Below are 21,544 nucleotides of genomic sequence, written 5' to 3'. Positions count from 1 at the left end.
CTTGATTGCTCTTAAGGGTACCACTGGACTCAAACTTTGTTCTATATTTTCTTTTAGTAAACAATGTATTATTCATTAATCATTGCTCAGTATCATCTGATCACAGAAGCGCTGAAAAGGAAGGAAAGGTTTTTTTAACAATAGTAGTTCAGCAGTGGATTTGGCTGCCCTTGCTGAACAAACTTGTCAGGGATGCTTTAGGCTGGTCCTGCATTTAGCAGAGGATTGGATTCAGTGGCCTGTATGGTCCCTTCTAATGCTGTAATTCCAAAACAACTTCACTGATTTTCCTACTTGCTTTTGGGCTGTTTACAGCACCAGATTACCTTAAAAGCCCTTCATAACCTAGTACATATCCCAAAGATTGCCTATCTCTCTGAGCGTATGTGCCAGTTAAATTCCTGCCATAATATCCTGCTGTGCCCTCCAGGACATGAATGGACTTTTTTGGGGGGAGGGGGGGGCGGGTAGGTGGCAGAATGCAAGCACTCTTTGCCAGTTTTTAGGATAGCTTGTAAAGCAGTCTTTTCCATAGGGCTTTCTCATGGAGTGTTAGGGGTGTTATTTTACCATAATTGTTTTCAACTACTAATAATTTTAATATTGGCTTATTTTTTCTGATATTGATATGCCAGTTAGTTTTAAGCTGCCTTGAATCTTTAATGATAAAGGTGGGACATAATTTAATAGACTACAGACTAATTTTATGTGTAACCTTGGTAATGCTTAGGCTTTTCCCCGGGAAAGATGGGATGTGTTTTATAAGCAATAGCTTTCTATCTTTCCCTTCTATCTTACTTGTTTCCTTTCCCGTTTTTTCTGCTTCTAATGCTTTTAATCCTCTTATTGCTACTTGTCCACAATGTTCTCTTTCCTAACATGTTCTGTGGTTTTCCGCTGCTAAGTACTGTTTCAGAGAAAGGATCAAACAGTGCAACCTAATCTACCACTTTTGTCTGAAATGGTGCCATGAGGGCTGGTGCCAACTGGGGTGATCTGTTCCTTTTTGTGCTTGCAGTTCATGCCATGACAAAGGTTCCCATGGCTGTGCTCCTAAGGCATGCAAGTAGCACAAGACGCCTAGAAGCTAAGTCCCTCCCTACCTCCTTTGGAATCCGTAATTTTCTAAACAACACTCATGATGGCTGAGAGATATAATTAATCTTGAGGCCAAAGTTTTGGCACTTGAACAAGTTGTACCTGTAATTTATAGACTGAATAATCAACAGTGAGAGCAACTTCAATCCTGGTGCAGGGGGGGAAAGCAACCTTTAAACATGGAATGGAGCTCCATTCCCTCCCCCACCTCACTTGCTCACCTGTGTCAGAATTTCTACTGATCAAGCAAATGTTCTAGGACTTAGTACCTTACAGATTAAAACACTGGGGATCAGTGTTCAGCTGACCACATGTATAGCAGTTCTAAGAGCAGCAGGTGGGAGAGGAGGGTTAACGCTACTTAATTTGAACTTCTCCAATTTTATTTGAACACTGAGAAGGAAAAAGACTGATATGGTATTGTGCTTCAAAGCAGCTTGAGGGGATTAGTATATGGCAGCGGTGGCCAAACTGGCTCTCCTGATGTCCCCATGCTGGCAGGGGCTCATGGGAGCTCTAGTTCATGGACATCTGCAGAGCCACAGTTCGGCTACCCTGGTATATGGGGAGAGTTAAACCCTTATTTACCCATGGCTGATTTTTGCAGCTCAATGAGACATATAGGGCTCTGGATATAGCGCAGTTTGGTCCTAAGAGAACTTAAATCACTTTTGTCACTAGCCAGCTGCAATGTTTATTAAGAAAATCTTCAGTGTTATACAGATCCAGGAGAAAGATAGAGGCTAGAGCTTCCTGTTCCAGCTCAGGACTTTGAACCTCACAATCCACCTATTAGATTTAACCTAATTTCTAGCTTAAGATCTTTCCACCTGTTAAGTTTCATGCAAAGTTATTATATTTCAGCTAGTTATTATATTCCATTGATCTGGGGCAAAGTTTAAAAAAAAACACAGCCTTTTACCTGGAGAGATGTTTCCTAGCAATACAATTTCAGTTTTGATGCTGGGAAAATCTGAAGTCTGTAAAGATATGTTTGAAATATTTTTTTAATCAAATTAGACATTTATCCAGGCAGGGGAAGAAAGAAATATTATCCTAAATAAAGTTTAGCCCAAGGAAACTTCCTCCCACCAAAAATGGAGAAGGGAACCTTAATGAGGAATGAACTTTCTTCACTCTAAAGTAGGATACCTGCCACCCATTAAACTTTTGCTCTTTAACTTCCATTTGAACCACATGCAATTACTTTGAATTGTACATTTGGAGTTTTCCCCTTTTCCCTCAGCTTGTCTTTTCAACCACAAAAGTAAATGTATTTGTTTTTATTTTGAAAGCAAATTCGGAAACAGTTTACAAAAACTGACAAAACATGAAAATATTTTCAAACCAGGTTCATCTTTGGTTGCATATTGCAGATCCAGTAAAACATACCACTTCCGTAGTTCAGAAAAAAAGTCAGACAAGGTAAATCAACATAAAACCCAAGATTTGCTTTCTTTACATTTTCATAAATATCTGCAGTATTAGAAAAAGTTGTTTTGTAAAGATTCTTTTCTGGCAGTGTTAAATTATGCACAGGCTACAAATTCCTTCCTAAGCTTTAATGACAAAGTAGAGCTATTTACAGACTGCAAATATTAAGACATAAAATTCCTTCATAAATATGAAAATAGATCTTGCAAAGATCTTTAAACCTTAATCAAATATTTGGCTGCCCCAAAGGTTATTTTTGCATAGAAATGTAGTGACATGCAGTATAAACAGCAGCATTAAGTGCAAAGAGGAATTATTCAAGTGTCTGTAGTTAAACTGGCAAGAACTACCAGTGTTTGTGGGCAAAATACAGCAACAAAGAATAAACCTATCGTACCCCTGTCTTTTGCTGGGGCAGCAATTTAGACGTACATTTATTCACAACACAGCCTTCTTTCACCAATCAGCCACAGGTATAGCTTCTAACATATTTAATAACTAATATCAAAAGAACTGAGTGAATTAAAATAGACCAGGTAGCTTATAAAAAGCAAAATGCATTTTTGTCAGCAAATCAAGCACATGATAAAAGCAAAAAAAATGTATGTTATATAAAGCAGTGTGATGGGCTAGCTTCATTCTGCGGCTGGTTTGCAATACTGGAGAGAAACATAAGACAAAGCCTTCTTAGCAAGTTTCCTACAAGGGCAGTGTACAGTTGGTTTTAACCACTCCATGACCAAGGAATTTGCTTTCACCTGGACATGAGAATGCCAACCGTTTTTCACTAATGCAGAGGACTGGGAAGATGTTGTACTTTTCTGTAAGAGGATAAGGGACTCGGGCCTCCCACCAACATACATATACATACAGAAGCGTAATCAGAACACTTGTTCAAACCAAGGGTCTCCCACTTGCTGTACCCTTGGTAGAACAGTGAGAGCCCAGGGAGCATTGGTAAAGCTACAGGGCTAAAAGAGTTCACTGGGCAAATGGTTAAGTGTGGACTCTTTCCCACAGCCTGTGAAACAGACCTAAATACTCAGGTCTCTCGCAATCCATAAACAAATCCAAAATTAAACTTCTACTTAAAGGGCAATGTAATACAAATTGCAAAATGTTCATTAAACTTCTACTTGGCAATTCAGCTATTTACCAACCTGACACTTTCATTCTGTAAATCAAAAACGATGCATATGGATAGTACTTGTAAGAGTTCTCTCTGGTCCACCCTGAGAGGCAACAGATTAAAAAAAAAATCCTAGAGTATTATGGGGATATTTTAAAAGTTAACAGTCATTCATTGCAACTGTCTGAAACTGCCCAGGATGAAGCACAGAGACTGAAAAAAGTTTATTTAGGACACAAAACTCTTTGCCAGAATTATTGCTTGCTACTTTGAAAGCTTTCACCCTAGCTTTCTGTGAACATCAGCACTGTTCTCCTGCCCCCCAGATTTGAACTCCAATTATTTAGTTCATATGGACTATCTGCATTGCATTATTTGTGTAGCCAGCCAGAGTCAAACCTTACTTCTTCAGAATATCAGGTGCTTATGAAAGTTACAAAAAATGTAAATATAAAGTATATGCACACCCTTCTGTAGTAAGGCTAGGGTCTTGCATTTTCATTGCTCAAGTAAAAAGAGGTGCTTAAAGCGACTAGCTCACAGACAGACTAACTGAAGATGCACTCACAGTTGGGAGTTTAAGACGGCAACCCTGGCTTACTTTAAGATCTTCCTTTGTTAAAAGTGTGAATGGTCACATGCCTCATTCCTTCTCCCTCACAGGAGATACTGACTGGCAGTGCCAGGAAAATGTAGTGGGATTTTGTGTTTTACAATGAAACTCCACAGTTGAGAGCAGTCAGCACAAGCAACACTTTCCCCAGCTGGACAAGTAATGTCTGAAGTAAGAGCCTGAACTGTTCACTTCCAGCATTTAAAATCATATAGGAAGATGCAGAAACCTTAGAAATTGTAGCCCAAGCAAAGCTTGTTTTATGGATACAAGGGAATTTAGGATTTTAAGTGCTATGAACTGGTCAATACATCAGAGAAACAAGAAGCTATTTTTAAGCCAGGGCACTGCTAACTTCAAGCCTGCTAGATCCCAAATCAGAAGACATTTATAGCTGCTCAGGAAGTGCTAAAGAAGTTATGGCAAGTTTAGAAGAATTCCTTCAATGGAAGCAAAAGCACACACGCACACGATCGCGCACACACACACAGAAGAATGGCTTCTAAGCCCGGGCAGACCAAGGATCCCATCATCTTTCCCAGGAATTATTGCCCTTGCATTGCTCCAGACATCCCAGAGATATGGTTCACCCCTTCTCCCTACAATCGCAGCCTCCTGAGGGAAGCTGAGGGATCAATCTGTCATAAGTACTTCCACATATGTAGACTCTCTCCAAATAATTTTTTGCGACTTCCAAACTAGTTGCTACAATATGCTAGAATGTTTTTACATTGGTTTTAGCTTTCTAAGGTAGTGGGAGGAGTGTGTCACTCTGGTTAGACTTTTAAATGTCACATTTTGACTGTTCACTTACTGCTGCTGGTGCATTTAACGATGGAGAAGAAACTTGATTTGATGTGTCACTATCTACTACCTCAAACAGAGAAACTTCTCGGCCTAGTTGTGAGGAAGAGTTAATACTGTACAGTTTGGAAGACTCCAACCTAGTTGAAGGCATGTTCCTTTGTGTTTCATCTTCCACCTCCATATCTTCAGAAGTTAGACAGCTCATGAACGCCTCTGAGGGTTTATCTTCTGAACAGATGACATTCTGGGAATCTTGTAGAATTTGCCCTGTGGGCTTTCTGAATTCTGCTTCCTCATCTGTATTTTTCACAGGATACAACCCATTTTCATCTTGGGGTTCCAGTCCATCAGAACAGTCCATTTCTTCTTCTTGCACAGAAGGAGGAGAATCCAGCCTATGAGATTTAGCCTGGAAAGGAGGGATCTCAGACACTCCATATTTACTGCTGCTCAGTAACTTTTGTCGCACTTCAGCCCCTAACTGGCTTGGATCACACTTGCCAACTGTTGCAGACAGATCCCCAAATGTGCTATATTCTTTGTGCACAAGTTCAGGAGAGAGAGGAAGTGATCTACAACGTCTCCAAGGAAGGAAAGTAGGTTCCTGCCAATCAGTGCTGAAGGTCTGCCTCAGCTGAGGCTGGCTCATCTTCAGGCATCCTCCTGCCTCTTGGGAGTGCAAGTCAAATACAAGGGATATTACAGATTTGCTTGGCATGTCAAAAAATTTTACTTTCCCCCCTTTCAGGTCTTCCCTAGCATTGAAAGGGTTGACTTTTCGGTTTCCTCCTTTAGTTGGTGTGTAGTAGGGATCCTGGACATTTATCTTGTGACAAGGCTTACGGGAGAAGATGTCTGACTGACTGCGTGATAGCCAAATGTTACGTCTTGGACGTGGTGACTTGGGAGGGATCTTGTCATCCAGTGAACTTAGCCTTTTAACTCCTTGTCCTCGCTCTAAAAATCCTAAATAGGAAAGGAAGGGATTACATCAGATTTAAAACCAAGGATGATGATAGTAGCTAGGCTGGAATCATACAACCACCAATGAACATGTGACATACTTACATTACAAACATATGTGCTTGGGATATGAACAAACTTGCACATGTAATCCACTATCAGAAGTGCCCCTAAGTCCCCAAATCCATTTTTCCTCAGAATATAAAGAAATGAAATATATAGTATTGTAAAAAATACCTATACATTTACATTTCAAATCTTCCAAATATTGATGTCTCTAATTTTTTGTCCCCATCCAAAAGTTTAATTTAAGATGCAAAGTTTTCCATAGTCAGTATGCATAGGCCCTTTGAGAGGAATGCAGCCCACGACATATGTGTTATATATCTTCCAAGTCTGCAAGTCTTACCGCCAACCCCACTCATAGTTCCATGTGCATTGGTGCGTTATTCCCAAGAGCATATATTTACAAGGACACTTACAATTAGATACAGCTACAGTACAAACCTATGGTGCTATAAGGCAGATGCTTTCAACATGTGAGGTTTCCCTAGAGTAAAGACACCCCATGTTGTGAAAGGTGAAGGCAAAGCAGCAATACTTCCCTGTGGAAGTGAAGGAGTTATATTCCACATCAGCCTTGAAATAGCACATTGTCCTGTGCAGAAACTAGGAGACACAGCAGTTGGGCTTTGGGGGAAAATCTGTTAAATACATTTAAATAAGGCATCACTAACAAAATAAATACAAACAAATCATTATGGATTAACAGAAAGCACTTGCCTAGTGAAATTTCTATCTTAACATTTAGAAATAACACATATGCTACAGTTTCCACTCCAGACTCCTTAAGCACACCAGATGGCACTGTGATGCATCACAAAAGTCTAACTCTTCCTGCTGCAGTTGCCATTTCCTGACAAAAGACATTCCAAGGTGGCTTGCGACTGCCTGCCTCTGGACAGCAGTGAGCCTGGACTTCCTTGGTGGTCTCCCATCCCAGTGCTGACCAGGGCGAACCGTGCTTAACTTTCTGAAGAAAACGCCAGCTTCAGAAGGTGGGCTGCAGAGGATCATATTCTTGCTGAGCTCCTTCCCCTCCTCAAACGCCTTGCTTTAGGATGCTTAGGGCTGATCCTGCATTGAGCAGGGGGTTGGACTAGATGGCCTGTATGGCCCCTTCCAGCTCTATGATTCTGATTCTATGAGATCTCCAGGAATTTCTTAATCCAGGTTTGGCAATCCTTCCCCCAAAGTCTCTATCTCTGGGAAGCTGGAGAAGCCTTCTGCTGTTTGCTCCTGGCCATAGGATTTTCCACTGCTTGTTTCTCTCTTTTCCCAACTGTCTTTCTCCCCAATAAGGACCCAATGTGGCTTTGACAAATGTCTTTTACAAAGACCTTACATATTTTTTTCCAGACTAAAACATGGCCACTTCACAACAATCAAAAAAGAAGTATAGGCACTATAGAGTGTTCTGAAAATCAAGTAATTCACAATGTTACCGTTAGGTATCTTACTGGATTGTATTAATAATGAACTAATAAACAATAATGTCAATATATGTTGTAATTCAAAAGAGCCTCTTGTGGCGCAGAGTGGTAAGGCAGCAGACATGCAGTCTGAAGCTCTGCCCATGAGGCTGGGAGTTCAATCCCAGCAGCCGGCTCAAGGTTGACTCAGCCTTCCATCCTTCAGAGGTTGGTAAAATGAGTACCCAGCTTGCTGCTGGGGGGTAAACAGTAATGACTGGGGAAGGCACTGGCAAACCACCCTGTATTGAGTCTGCCATGAAAACGCTAGATGGCATCACCCCAAAGGTCAGACATGACCCGGTGCTTGCACAGGGGATACCTTTACCTTTACTTATGTTGTAAATAAGCCAAAATGTTTTATTTTTAACAAAAAGAGAAGATACATGGAATAACAATTGGGAAAGTTGGGAGTAGGCTTGTGCGATTCGGCCGCTTCGGCAGGCGTTCCCTCCAGGCGCAGCCAGCACCACACAGCGGGGGGGGGGGGGAGGGCGGTGCCGGCAGCGGCGTGACAGCGGGCGCAACCACGCAGGCACTGCCCCCCCCCCGCGGTGCGGCACTGGCTGCGCCCGGAGGGAACGGCCGTCGAAGCGGCCGAATCGCACAAGCCTAATTGGGAGTCCTTCACTACATAACAGAAGAAAGAGGAAAAAGCAAGCAGAAGATTTGAGAAATCTAAATTCAACACCATTTATGTTTTGCTGCAAAACACAATCAAGGAATGAGAAACTATCATTGTCAAACTATTTAATTTACTGATTCCCAAATACTGGATAGCTTCCACTCTGGCCCATTGCAATTTCTTTATGAGAAAGGAGATACCACAATGTACCACTTCATCAGTATTTGTGCCCTTTTGCTACTGGGAAATTAAGGATGGACACATACTGCTGTACTGCTCCTTTTAGAATGACCTTAGATGTGTATTTATTACACTTATACTCCAAAAGATCCTAGGAAGATTGAAGGAATGGTATACCTCCTTTCTTCTGGAAGACTCTGAACCTGAAAACTCATAGAATTGCCAGATTCTGTGCAACTGCCAGAGACTGTTGAGGTACAGTGCTGATTTAGTAACACATATATGTTTATCTCTATCTCTCAGTGGAAAGCTGTACATATATTCTGAAACTTCTGTGTGATTGCATATTTTATTCCGCTGTTTCCACAACTAGAATTTATTATTGATTGAAGAAAAAGGAAAAATGCGCTCATTATCTAATGAAATCTGATTTCATTAGAATATTGTTTATAACGTATTTTGTTATTTAGTAGTAGAAATGTGCTTGCTTTTGCAATCACATTGTGTTCTCTCTTTTGCAATTCCTACCTTTGGAAACAGAGATGGCTTTTCTCTCTGTATTGTCAAGATTTAAGAGCTTCCTCTCTCTTTCAGCCTCTTCATTTTTTAAACAGTTTAGTATCTCCTCCAGTGTCTTAACAATGTCCACAAATGAAGGTCGTAGTGTTGGGTCCATCTATGAAAAACAGATAAGCAAATTACATTTATCTTTTTCAGCTGAACCATGTAAAATATTCATATCCCATCTCTATATAAAAGTTTTAAAAGTGGCTTACAATACAAAACAAAATATTATAAGAAAAATATCATAAACTAAAAAGATTCCAGATAAGATTAAAATTCCAGGTAAATTGGTATAAAATGTTATCAAAGACAAAATTGTTAAGCATACAGAAGAGTGAGCCTTGCGGAAAAGAAATCAACATGACTTCTGCAGAAGACCTGTCTCACCAACCTCATAGAATTCTCTAAGAGAATCAACAAGTATATAGATAGGGGTGAGAAGAGAGATACTAGGGTGGACCCAGCCAGCTTTTCCACTGATGGAAAAGGGAGGGAGGATCCCCTCTGAACATGAAAAAGGCTATGCTGGAATTCATGAGACCCAAAGAAAAGGTATGTGCAATGGAGACTACAGAAAAGAAGAAAAGTATGTGAGAACAAACAAAAAGCTGGATGGATCCAACTCTTTGCATATGTGAGAATTTCAAAAAGCATTTAAGAAGGTTCACTAAAGGTTTTTGAGTAAGCTTGACATTAATGATATAAGAAGGCATGTCTTTTTACAGATCTGTAACTAGTTAAATGACACTATATTGTTCAAGATGGTGAAAACATGAGTAGATTGTATGGAATTCCCAAAGGAATTTCTCCAAATTGGGAGAATGAACAATGAAATTCAATTCAAGTGGGTCATCGTGCTATTGGACTCTGATTTTGCAATGAAATTCAATGTAAGTACATGCACAGTGATGAATTCTGGGGAGGGAAAACGCTATTACATTTAGCTGACTGAACAGGGGATTTCAGAAGCCTCAAAAACGTGTAAAGGTATTACAGAACAGCTCTTGAACCATACTTCCAAACCAATAAAGGTCTTGGTAATGTTTTGCTTCATGTTACAAAGAGTTTTAAAGAGCCCACATTTTGTTTTCTTGGTCTCTAATATACTTACATTACAACAGTTGAAGGCCAACTGGAGGAAGTTTGGAGGACAGTCCCCCACCATGTGTTGGAAGGCATCGTAATCCAAGCCAAAATTCTGCAGACAATAAAATGAAATTTCAACAAATAGACAGAATGTGTAGTAGACAAGGAAACAAGAAAATCATGAAGACAGAGTTAAAACGCAAAATATTGATTGTAAAGGCAGGCAGGCAGGTATTTCTCAACACCAGCATGTTGCACCTGCAGATTATCCTCTATGCTAGCATATACCAAGTCACATTTGTTAGGTTAGGACTATAGATCAAAGATGACTCAAGCCTCCTAAGTAAAGGAAGACTGCTGTGCATTAGTTTTTTTTTCCAGATTTTCCTTAAGGTTTAATTTCTATGTGTTTTGTCTGAACAATGAGGTAGAGCAGTGCTGACTCATTGCTACTTGTCCCCAAGCAATGTGATGCTGGAGACCAACGGATCAGTCCATTACTTAGGCACCTGGTAAAGGCCCACCACATCATGGTCAAAGTACATTTTGGGACCTTCCTATTGAATGGCAGACATATTTTTGTGGAAAGGAAGATATTTGTTTTTTTAATTTTTATTTGGATTTAATGTGTAAGATATTAACTATTATTTGTAAGCCATCAAGAAGAAGGGCAGGTATAAATATAATAAAAATTTAGCTTGCCTGAGCTAGTCCTGTTTTCAGGATTACTTTCTGTTATTATGGGATGAATTCTGTGAAGTAGAAACCGAAGGCACTTGTGCATGCAGATCCTGTCTGTACTTTGCTTCTGCCAGAAGCACCTTTAACCTATGAAAAGTTGATGCCAGAGATGAGGCAGCCATGTGAACAAAAGGCTCTGCAGCATACACAGCTGCACTGAGGAGGGGTAAATGAGGAAAATGTACTTCTTTGCCTCTTACCCCAATGAAACATCTTGTATCAATGAACACAGAGCTGGCAGAAGAGTGAGAAGAGATGATTTTGCCTCTCCCCTCCTCACTACAGTCCCTCCATCCTATGTGAGTTTTTGTTCACATAGGTCCCTAAACTCCTGGCTCCAGGATTCTGAGAGTCAAAGGGGTCTACTAGGGGAAGGGGAATGCAGGAAAAGATTTGCATTTGTGTCTAGGGCTTCCTAGGGCTTAAAATGGCCCATGGGATTGTCACACAAAAGTAGATAAAATGGATACTGCCACTACATAGCCTAAACAATTTCTCTGTTGCTACTCCTGAAATAAATTGTGATGCAGCAACACCAAATACTGCTATTGTGTGGACAATCCATTCCTGGACCAGCATGGGAGAGGACATGCCTTTCTGCCTGTGCTGGAATATCCAATCATATATGCTTAAGAAGCACAGTGCCAACCCATGGTTATTTTCAAAAACTTCTCTTTCTAATTATGCAGTTAAACAGAGAGCAAGAGAGGCTCTCTAAAAGGTTCCATTTCCGTGCAACAGTAAGTACAGTTCCAGGGCTTTGGTCTGCTAATGAACTCCAATATATTAGAGCTGTGAGATGTACTGTGGAATACTTTACAGCTATGCCTAGTTGCACCAGGAAGCCTGGTGTGATATGAAAGGTCAGGAAGTTCTGCTCACATGACCAGTTCTCTTAACTGCAGTATTTGGCCATAATTACCGCAAAATGTGGAAATAAACGTATAGCCACTTCTTGGTGAAACAGGAAACCCTTGACTTGCATCATGATCTATCTAGGAGCATAGTTTTAAAATAACTTTGCCTTGGCACAGTTATGAAATCCCTTAAAGATAGTTTTAAGATGTGTCTAACAGTACCGGCCTTCCAGTTCAGTACTTTTTTGGCATTATGAAATCCATTAAAGATAGTTTTAAGATGTGTCTAACAATATTAGCCTTCCAGTTCAGTACATTCTCATGAAAATAAATTCATACTAGTAACTAGGAAGACAGAAAGATAATATAAAAGCAGAAATCTCTCAAGTGAGACATAACTTCAAGCCACTTTTTAAATTCAACTAAGTTTGGCCTATTTTTCTATCTTAAATCTAAAATGAGACCAGCACAGGTAAACAAAACAGCTATAAGCTTAATGCCCAAGAAAATGTGCAAGTGGGGTTTGGGATAAAGAGCTGCCTCATCAGTTTCAGAATTTAATTGTAATGGAAGGAAAAAGCATTCCTTTTTCAGACCCTGTGCTTTCACTGGGCAGGGTTGCAGAAGTAACCAGTTCCATATGCCAGTCAGAGATCAATCCACAATGCTCATGACTGTGTAATACTCAGCTGCAAATTATAACTGTGCATTTTTTAAAAAGAGGGAGGAGAAAATATCTGTCACTCACTGCCTGTAGCAATAGCACAGAATTAACACTTTATTAGAGGACTTATGTTCATGTGTGGAAATTAGTAATGACCCAGTGAAACTGTTGAGCATTTCTCCCTTGTCAGTCCTTTTGACAGCTCACCTCTGTGCGAGGGAGATAGTCTGGGTCTGCCTGGATCCTGGCTATAATCTCACAAAGAATGATTCCGTACGAGAAGACATCCGCCTGAAGAGGGGTGAGAGGAAAAGGAAAGGTGACCACAGTTTAATTATAGGAACTCTTCAGCTGCTTTATCTGCCATGGTTTCCTCCACATTCCACAAAAGGACCCTCTTTTCTCACCTCTCTATGGCATTTAAAGTTCTTGCCACCCAACAGTCACCACTTTTCTAGAACTCAAGCAAAAGCAAATCCAGAACTTTCCCCAAAGGAGCAGCATGACTGCACCCTCACAGGATGGTTATCTTAAATAATGATGTACAGCAGTGTATGTTTGTTCTATGCTTCTTCCATCCTCTACTCATGTCAAAAGCAGAAAAACGATTGCATTACAAATTAAGACAAAATTCGTCTGGAGGAATACTTCACCAAACTCCTACAATCAGGTTTATTTAGGGCCAGAGAAAAGCATTACTTCATAAAGGATGGACAAGTTTCAGAGCATACAGCTATTCAAAACTCACTCAACAATCATACCAGTGTATTGTATTTATCACTAGAATATGAACTATTTAAAAAGGACAGCCCTTAGGACAGGACAAAATACCATCTAATTTAATAAAGTGTACTAGGTGCAATGAGATGAAATAAATGCTCTGTACATGTTAGTTAAGAGAAGAGATTAAACACACCTTCAATAAATATGAATTTAAGTGTTACTTTGGATTTAGGGATAAGTCCCATATTAAAAAGGGGATAAGAGATTAAACACACCTCCAATAAATATGAATTTAAGTGTTACTTTGGATTTAGGGATAAGTCCCATATGAGCCTCTTGTGGCGCAGAGTGGTAAAGCAGCCGTCTGAAAGCTTTGCCCATGAGGCTGGGAGTTCCTATCCCAGCAGCCAGCTCAAGGTTGACTCAGCCTTCCATCCTTCCGAGGTCGGTAAAATGAGTACCCAGCTTGCTGGGGGGTAAACGGTAATGACTGGGGAAGGCACTGGCAAACCACCCTGTATTGAGTCTGCCATGAAAACGCTGGAGGGCGTCACCCCAAGGGTCAGACATGACTCGGTGCTTGCACGGGGGATACCTTTACCTTTACCCATATTAAACTGCTGAAATTGTGTTTGTAAAAAGTGGAGTCTTCAAAGTATCCTCTGGATCAGGACATGCAGTATGTTTTATTTTTATACCTCCCTTCATTAAGGGAATTCAGTAACATTCAGTTTCTTCATCCCTTTTATCCTCACATTGACCCTGTAAAGTAGGTTAGGAGATCATGACTAGCAGTGAGCTTCATATTGGAGTGGGAATTTAAACCTGTCTCCCTCCAGCCTGATGCCAACTACTAAACCACAGTGGCTCCCATGTGAAGCAGTGTTCAAAGACTGATTTTGAAGAAACAAATTAGAACTAATGCCTTACAAGACTTTATCAGAGGCTGCAAAATATTTTTGTTTCCACAGGAATTTAGAGATTTTGTTATTGAAAGAATAGCAATCACTGGATTTTTAGGTATGCTACTTTAGTGGATGCATCAGTAGTATATGTTCGGCTGGATGGATTTAACTTGCACATGAACTGCTGGGAGAAGTCATTAGGTGGTATATGGTGCAGCGTCACTAGGATCAAGATGACACCCAGTTTTTCTTTTTTCCAGCAGCTCCCACAGGGGCTATGATCCGGCTTAACCAGTGCCTGGAATTTGCAGTGAGGGTGAACTTATTCAGGTTGAACCTCAACAAGACAGACATGCTATAGTTGGAAGAATAATCTGATCTGGGAAGTTTTCCAAAATCTCGGGTCTGGGGCTGCAAACTTGTTGAGTGAAGTGAGTTCGTGCATTACACCAATTTTAATTCAACTTTCCAAGCTCCCAACTCGTTTCCAGCTCCAATTCAAACTACTACTCATTATTTTCAAAGCCCTGCTGTTTCTTGCTAACTCCTGAAATTCAGTAGGCAAGTTCACAGGAAAGGGATTTCTCCATGGCCGCGCCAAAATTTTTCTTCTGAAGGTACCATTTAATTATTTGATTTTTGTTTAAAGTGTACCAACCTTTTCATTGTAAGGCTCATCTCTCAGCACTTCAGGTGCCATCCAATAAGGAGAGCCCACCACAGGCAGCTTCTCACTTTACACATTTTAAGGGGAGATGGTTAGAAAGAGGAAAATATAAAAAAAAAAGATTTCATAAAAATTTTACAAGTAACATAGCTTTTACAATGGGACACAGTGTAAGCTGTTCTCTTGCCATTCGCACCAACTCCAGTCTTTTGGACCACAGAAAAAGCTGGAAAAGATAGAGATGACAACCAAAGCAGACAGGTTGCCACAATTTTCCATATTTTTCCACAAAGGCCTCTTATGCACGGGCCAGAATGCCCGATAACGCTCGCTGCTGCCGCCACCTGTGCAGGCGCCTCCCGGCCCAGGGCTACAGAAGGCCCGCGGTAAGCAACTGCGGGATCTTCTGCAGTTTCCTGGGTAAGCCGGGGCTGCGGCGGGCTGGCGCTGTGCGTAATCGCCAGCGCCAGGCTTGTTGGCCCGCCCAGCCCCGACCCTACAGTGTCCCTGTAGGGACACCACGTGCCCCTATGGGCTCTGCAGAGCCCAGGAGCTGGCAGGGGCGACCCCCTGCCCCCACCTGGGATTGCGGAGGAGGCCTGGCCCCCCCACTCCCTCCCCGGGCTGTCCAAACCTCCCCCTGCCCCTGCTGCGCCGGCTTATCTTTTGGTCCCGGCATTCAGTGAGCGCACCACACCGGGGCAGCCCAGCATGCCCCGCCCCATGCATACACGGGCAATGGCGGGGCATCCTAGCCTGGTGCAACAGGATGGTGGCAGCGCGCAGTAGCTGCTGCCGTGCATAAGAGGCCAAAGTGATGCAAAATTGTTTACAAGTATGTACAAGGCATAAAAATAAGACCAAGCATAAATAAATATAAATACAAAAATTTAAACCATATGTATGGGATCTCTCAAACATGAGCCACACCCAGAACAAGCTCTCTCAGGACAATCTTCTACCTAACAATCTATTACTTCTTTCAGCTTGTTCTTCCTTTGAAGAACTCATGAAGAAACTCATGTTTCTATGCTTCCAATTTTATCCTCACAACAAATTTAAGGTAGGTTAGGAAAAGAGAGGTCAGCCTAATGTCCTAGGGAGTTTCATGGCAGCATGGAGGTATGAACTCAGGTATCCCCATCCACCACACAGGTTCTCTTTAACATTGTTTTACAAATTTCTCCACAGACAAGTCTGAAAAGAATTCTACCTAGGGAGTATGACAGATAAGGTCTCTATTTCATATTCTGTTTTTGCAAATTGTGCTTGGTCGATATATAACAAAACTCTGATTTGAGTCAAATCAATAAACATGAAGCTAGCTATAACATTTAATTCGATGACTTGTCCCTCAAGGTCAGTATTGTCTACTCAGACTGGCAGCTGCTCTTCAGGGTGGATCTCAGGCAGAGGTCTCAGGTGGAAGTCTTTTATCCATCCTACTACCTGGCCCTTTTAACTGGAGATGCTGTGGCTCGAACCTGGAACCTTCCACATGCCAAGCAGACAGATGCTCTACCATTGATCCATGTCCTTCCCCACATTGGACTTCATTTCTATTTCAGTTATGACTGAAATGTTCTAGTTCAATTCCGTTATGGATTGATCTCAACCAAATATTTAAAAGACTATCATGGCACTAGAGCTGATGACCTATACTCATTTGCAGACAAATTTGGGATGTGTTTGTTATCTAAATTTGAATAGTCATTCTAATAGTAATTGTATCTTTATAGCACTCCACCAGCACAAAGAGTATCTGTACACCGCCCGTGGCGCCACGGGCGCCATGGACTAAATAAAACAGTAAGCCCTTGGAAGGCGGGCTGTGTCCGGGATGAGGAAGGGTGCCGATTGGCGGGTCAGGCCGCCGCCCAGGGAGCCCCCAGCAGCCGCCCTGCGTGCGGCTGCCGGGGACTCCCGTCCATTCTTACCACGGAGCTCCGAAAATGGCCGCCGAGGGACCGCCGACAGAACCGCCAAGCAGCCGAGGATGCCCCGCCGCCCCCGCCGCACGCCGCCGCACGCCCTCAACGACGGCTCCTGTAAGGTTCGCTCCCTTCCTGCCTGCTGCCCTGTCCTTCCCATTCTAGCGCCAATTGTATTTGGGTTACAATGGGCTCTTTTCCTAGTTTCATATAATACAGTAAAACTAGTCTGCAATAACGTTTAAATGTGAAAGTGGAGGCTAGCAAGAAATGTTTCAGTGCAGAGAGCAAGACACAGTGATGCCCACAGGGAGCTTTCTACAGTCAAGAAGCCGTCGTCTATCAACATTCCAAAACTTGTTCTCTTTTTCCACTCCTGAACACCAATTACATTCCTTTAGATACTGGAAATCTGGAGATGGCTGTCAGATCAAACCACTTTTCTTTTTAGGAGTTAATTATGCCATGTCACTATATCAAATGACCCGCCTACATAAAATCTCAGCATACGTCATTCATCCTAATATGTTTTACAGTTCAAGGGTTAGAATCAGAACAAATTACACACAGGACATCCTCTCCCCCTGTATTTTCATTGCAGAGAACAGAAATTTAGCAACAGATACAGTAGTTCTTTGGTCAACAATCACCAATAAGATTTTGAGAGAGTTCTGCAAATTTAGAGTAACTAGAAGTTGAGAGGTCTGAGATTTGTTAACACAGAAATAATCAGAAGGATTCTTCCTCTGCCTTCTAAGTTCAATGCCACATCTCAAAAAGCATTTATCCATGCTTCACAGCTATGTGGATTATGACTGCAACAAAGAAACTAGAATGTCTAGAGATAATCAAAATTAACACTTACCTGTAGTCAGGGATTTTCTCTGCTAACCCAAAATCACCAACTACAGCAGAATATCCATTCTCATCATGCTTTATTAAACAATTCTGAATGGAAAAAGAGAATTATTAATATTGCTCATGTTTTTTTTAAACCTCCTTTACACCTGCATAAGAGATGCATCTTATCCAAGGTAACAATAATGTTTTTGTGCAGCTGGTCATTAGTTAGGTTTATCAGAGGATCTGACTGAGCAAGAGATTTTCCTTCCTAACCCTAATTACAAAGCAGTTACCTGAACAGATGCAGTTGCCCATGGACCGAAATCATTCTGGAAAACTAAAGAGACTGATGGTACAATACTAAAGCAATATTACACCCTTTGAAGCCCACTGACTCTGAGGGACACAGAAACACCCAATTCTGCTTAGGATGGCACTGCAGTGGCACAACCAGAAGAGATATAGGACACCTGTGACTAGATTTCCTATCATCTTTAACTGTATTTAAAAGCAGCAGGCATTCAGGAGAGCAGACATATCATTTGTATCAGAGATATGATGCTAGGCCAGTGCATTTGAAAACACAGTTATAGGGAACTAGAAAATAAGCCCGCTGTAGAAGAAATACTGCAGGCCCTAGCAGAGGGGGAGAACGGAGTGTGGGGAAGGAAGGAAGAAGAGGAAAGGAGGTATGGGAGGGAGAAAAAAGGGCACGGGGTGGTTGAAGGGATGAGTAGAAGGGAGAAAGAAAGTAAAGGAGAGAGACGAAGCAAGTGAGAGGGAAAGACAGAGAGACAGGAAGGAGACGGAGAAATAGAGGAAGTATGGAAATCAGGAAGTAAGAAGGAAGAAAGGAAGGCAGGCAGAGAGGTAGGTGAAAGGGGAGGGGCCAGGGGGGGTGAAGGTTTGTGGGGAATCATGGGGGGGCGAATCGGGAGGGGGAGGTGGGGAGGAAAGAGGGGGGTTAGAGTGTGTGCGTGGATGTGTGGGGTGTGGGAGAGGAAATCAGGAAGTAAGAAGGAAGAAAGGAAGACAGGCAGAGAGGTAGGTAAAAGGGGAGGGGCCAGGGGGGTGTGAAGGTTGGGGGGAATCGTGGGGGGGAGGAATGGGGAGGTGGCGAGGGAAGAGGGGGGTAGCGAGGAGTGTGTGCGTGGATTTGTGGGGTGGGGGATGGGGTGGCAGAGTGTGTGTGTGTGCGGCGTGTCTGTGGGGGTGGGGAAGCGGCAGCGGGGCAATGGGGGGGCGGCCAGGGGGTTTTGCATGTGTGTGTGTCTGTGGGGGCGGGGAAGTGGCGGCGGGGCGATAGGGGGCGGCAGCCAGGGGGTTTTGTGTGTGTGTGTGCCTGTCTGTCTGTCTGTGGGGGCAGGGAAGCGGCGGCGGGGCAAGGAGGGGCAGCCAGGGGGGTTTGGCTGGTGAGGCTGTGTGCGTGCGTGTGTGTCTGGGAGTGGGGAAGCGGTGGTGGGGAATGGCCAGTGGGAAGGGACCCCAGGTGGGAAAGGAGCAGGGACTGCAACGCGGCATCCCTGGTCGTTTCGCGAGGGCGAGGGGAAGCCACCAGAAGTACTCACTGTCGGGGAAGGCGGCTTCTCCTTGTGTGCGGTGAGTCCCTGGCCGGTCAAGGTGAGGCTGGGCCAAGCAGCCAATGGGTGCTTGGCCCTGGATTGACACTCAGCAAAGCGGCTCCTGATTGGGCCCTCTGAGTTTTTATCCTGGACAGAGCCCGCCCTTTCTCCTCCCCCTTAGGGCTTACTCTTTTATTTATTCTGCTCCGAAGGAGCGGTTAAAGATGGGAAATCCAATTCCATAAGACTAATTTCTAAATCATCATTCATATGATTTGGCTGCAATCTAGATAGGAGATTTTGTAATATATACAAGGATATTTACAAATAAATCTTAGTAGAAACAAAGAAAATATGTAAAAGCCCCCCTGAATCAGGGTTTGGGGCTGCTACAGGAAGGGAGAGACAGGAAAACAGTATTCTGTAAGATGAAATCCTTGGGCCCATGAAAACACTAGTTGGGATCAAACCCAATGAAGTGATTTTTTTTTTGTGCTCCAAGAGCAATGATAAGCATGCGTTAACAGAGGCTCTGTGGGTTTTTCTAGAGCAGTGTTTCCCAACAGGGACTCCAAGGCCCCCAGGGGTCTGTGGGGGGAGGGGCTTGGAAGGGCTCCCTGGCATTTCCCTTGCTGCCTTAGCTAGGCTTGGGAACTGGCCATTTCCCTCATTCTCCCTTCCCTTCAAGCATGAGTGGTTTAGTCTGTTGATGGTTTTCCCAGCTGGGAGGAGGTGGAGCCTGATTAATTATTCCCAACATAACCTGCCTACTGTCTCTCCCCCACCCACAGTCCTTGTCAAGCCTGCTTCTTAATATTTATGCTCCTTGGAGAATGTTCCTTTTCGGTAGCACTATTGGGCAGTTCTGTTTTTCACCTAAAACTGTGAGCTTTGGGAAGGAAAGGGATTCAGGGTTTGTGGAGAGGTTGACTGGGGGGGAGACAGACAGGCAGACACAAGGCTGGCTCCTAACCGCCCAAACTTCCTCTCCTGCTATATGCACCATGTCAAGGAAAAAGGCAGAAATACTTCTTTTTTTGGGGGGGGGGGGGTTCTGCCTAAAACTGGTGAGCTTGCAAAGGAAAGGGAGCCAGGGCTTATGTGGGAAGGGTGGCTGGGAGGGAAGAGAGAGGAGGCTGGCTTTTAATAACCCATGGCTCTTCCCCCTGCTTCCTCTCTCGTTGCATGCCCCAATACCAAGGAAAGAAGTAAGGAGTCCCACCTGGAGGCTGGCATCCCTAGCTAAGAACTACTACACCAGGATCCAGTGCAAGGACTGTACACAGCCTACATAAGAATTCCTTTCTTTCCAGGTTTCATTACGTCCTGGCAGCCATTTCTGATCCTGAGAAAATATATACTCAGGTTCCTAGGATTGCCAACCTCTTGGCGTTGCCTGGAGATCTCCTCAGAACATGTCCAAATCATACAGATCATTTTCCCTGAAGAGAATTGCTGCTTTGCATAGTGGGCTTTATGACAGCTGAGATGAATGCTTCTTTGTTTTGCTCAGGAAAGATTTGCTATTTAGCATATTGGACACACAAAAATGAAACTAACTTCTTATTTAACAAGTATTTTTTAAATTAATGATTTATTTTATTAGTGAGGCTATGCATACTAGCACTTTTCCATCACAGGAATTGGGGTTCCCAGGTCTCTTCCTGTGTCACCAGAATTGTCATATCTATTAAACCTATCCCACCACCACCTACATTTGTGGCTAAAGACTTAGCAAGGTGGCTGCATCGCTCTAGACAAGATAAGGCGTCCTCCCTCCGCTAGAAGCCTAGAAGCCTGGCCACAGCTTCCTCCTCCTCACCTTCCTTCAATGTAACCTTGCAGAAGCCAGCCCCACTCCTGACTGGGAATATTTACCTGATGGGCTGCATGCTAACCATAAGAACATGAGGGAGGCCATGATAGATCAGTCCAGCCCTCTGTGTCACACAGTCACCAAATCCCAAGGATCATCAAGAGGTCATCAAGAGGATCATCAAGAGGTTCTGGCCCTGCTGGTGGGCCTCCTGATGGCCCCTGGGTTTTGGTTAACCCCCCCCCAATCTGGCATCTCTAAGAATGTGTGAAAGTCAAATATAGGTGTGGGTGGTTGGGTCTAATAGTTATGTCAATTCTGGTGACACAGGAATAGGCCTGGTAACACAACTTCCAGCAATGTGGGAGTGGTCTGTTGATGTCATGTACAGTGGGACTGTCTGGGTGTTGTCATTTCCACTGGCACATGACTTCCAGGGATGTGGCCAGCTGGCATCACTTCCAGGAGTCTTCAAAGCCTGAAGAATACTTCAGGGGGTCCTCCATGGTCAAAAGGTTGAAAAACACTGCTTGAGAGTGACACCTTGCAGTATCAGAAAAACTTCAACTGCTTTATATATTGCAGTCAGATGAGGGGAGAAGGGAATTATATCAAAGCTTTAATGCATTTTTCTCATAAATATACATACTGATTATTATTAGATTCCTAAGTTCTGAGTATTATTTATTTTAACTTGAATCAACTATAGCATACACAGTTCAAATTGGGATTTATAAATTTACACAAGGTTAGCTGAATCAGGCTAACCCAATACACAGTAAAGCTGCTCAATTATGGTCTTTG

General features: G+C 42.8%; 1 protein-coding gene across 4 annotated transcripts in view; it reads right to left on the bottom strand.

The window, feature by feature from the left end:
• Positions 1–2,366: 2,366 nt before the first annotated feature.
• TESK2 (testis associated actin remodelling kinase 2) overlaps positions 2,367–21,544 on the bottom strand; it is a 64,841-nt gene continuing 45,663 nt past the window's right edge. For all 4 annotated transcript variants that reach the window (XM_077333960.1, XM_077333957.1, XM_077333959.1 and 1 more), the window contains 6 exons: positions 17,385–17,467; positions 14,580–14,655; positions 12,501–12,584; positions 10,057–10,143; positions 8,910–9,057; positions 2,367–6,047 (listed from right to left, as the gene is read on the bottom strand). In XM_077333960.1, the coding sequence (XP_077190075.1) occupies positions 5,059–6,047; positions 8,910–9,057; positions 10,057–10,143; positions 12,501–12,584; positions 14,580–14,655; positions 17,385–17,467 (1,467 nt within the window). In that variant the 3' untranslated portion in view covers positions 2,367–5,058. The remainder of the gene's footprint in view (positions 6,048–8,909; positions 9,058–10,056; positions 10,144–12,500; positions 12,585–14,579; positions 14,656–17,384; positions 17,468–21,544) is intronic.

Source organism: Paroedura picta, chromosome 4 (genome assembly GCF_049243985.1).
Source record: "Paroedura picta isolate Pp20150507F chromosome 4, Ppicta_v3.0, whole genome shotgun sequence".
In the NCBI taxonomy this organism is placed as follows: domain Eukaryota; kingdom Metazoa; phylum Chordata; class Lepidosauria; order Squamata; family Gekkonidae; genus Paroedura; species Paroedura picta.
Note: the sequence above shows the minus strand (reverse complement) of the source record. Positions and strands in the feature narration are given on the sequence as shown.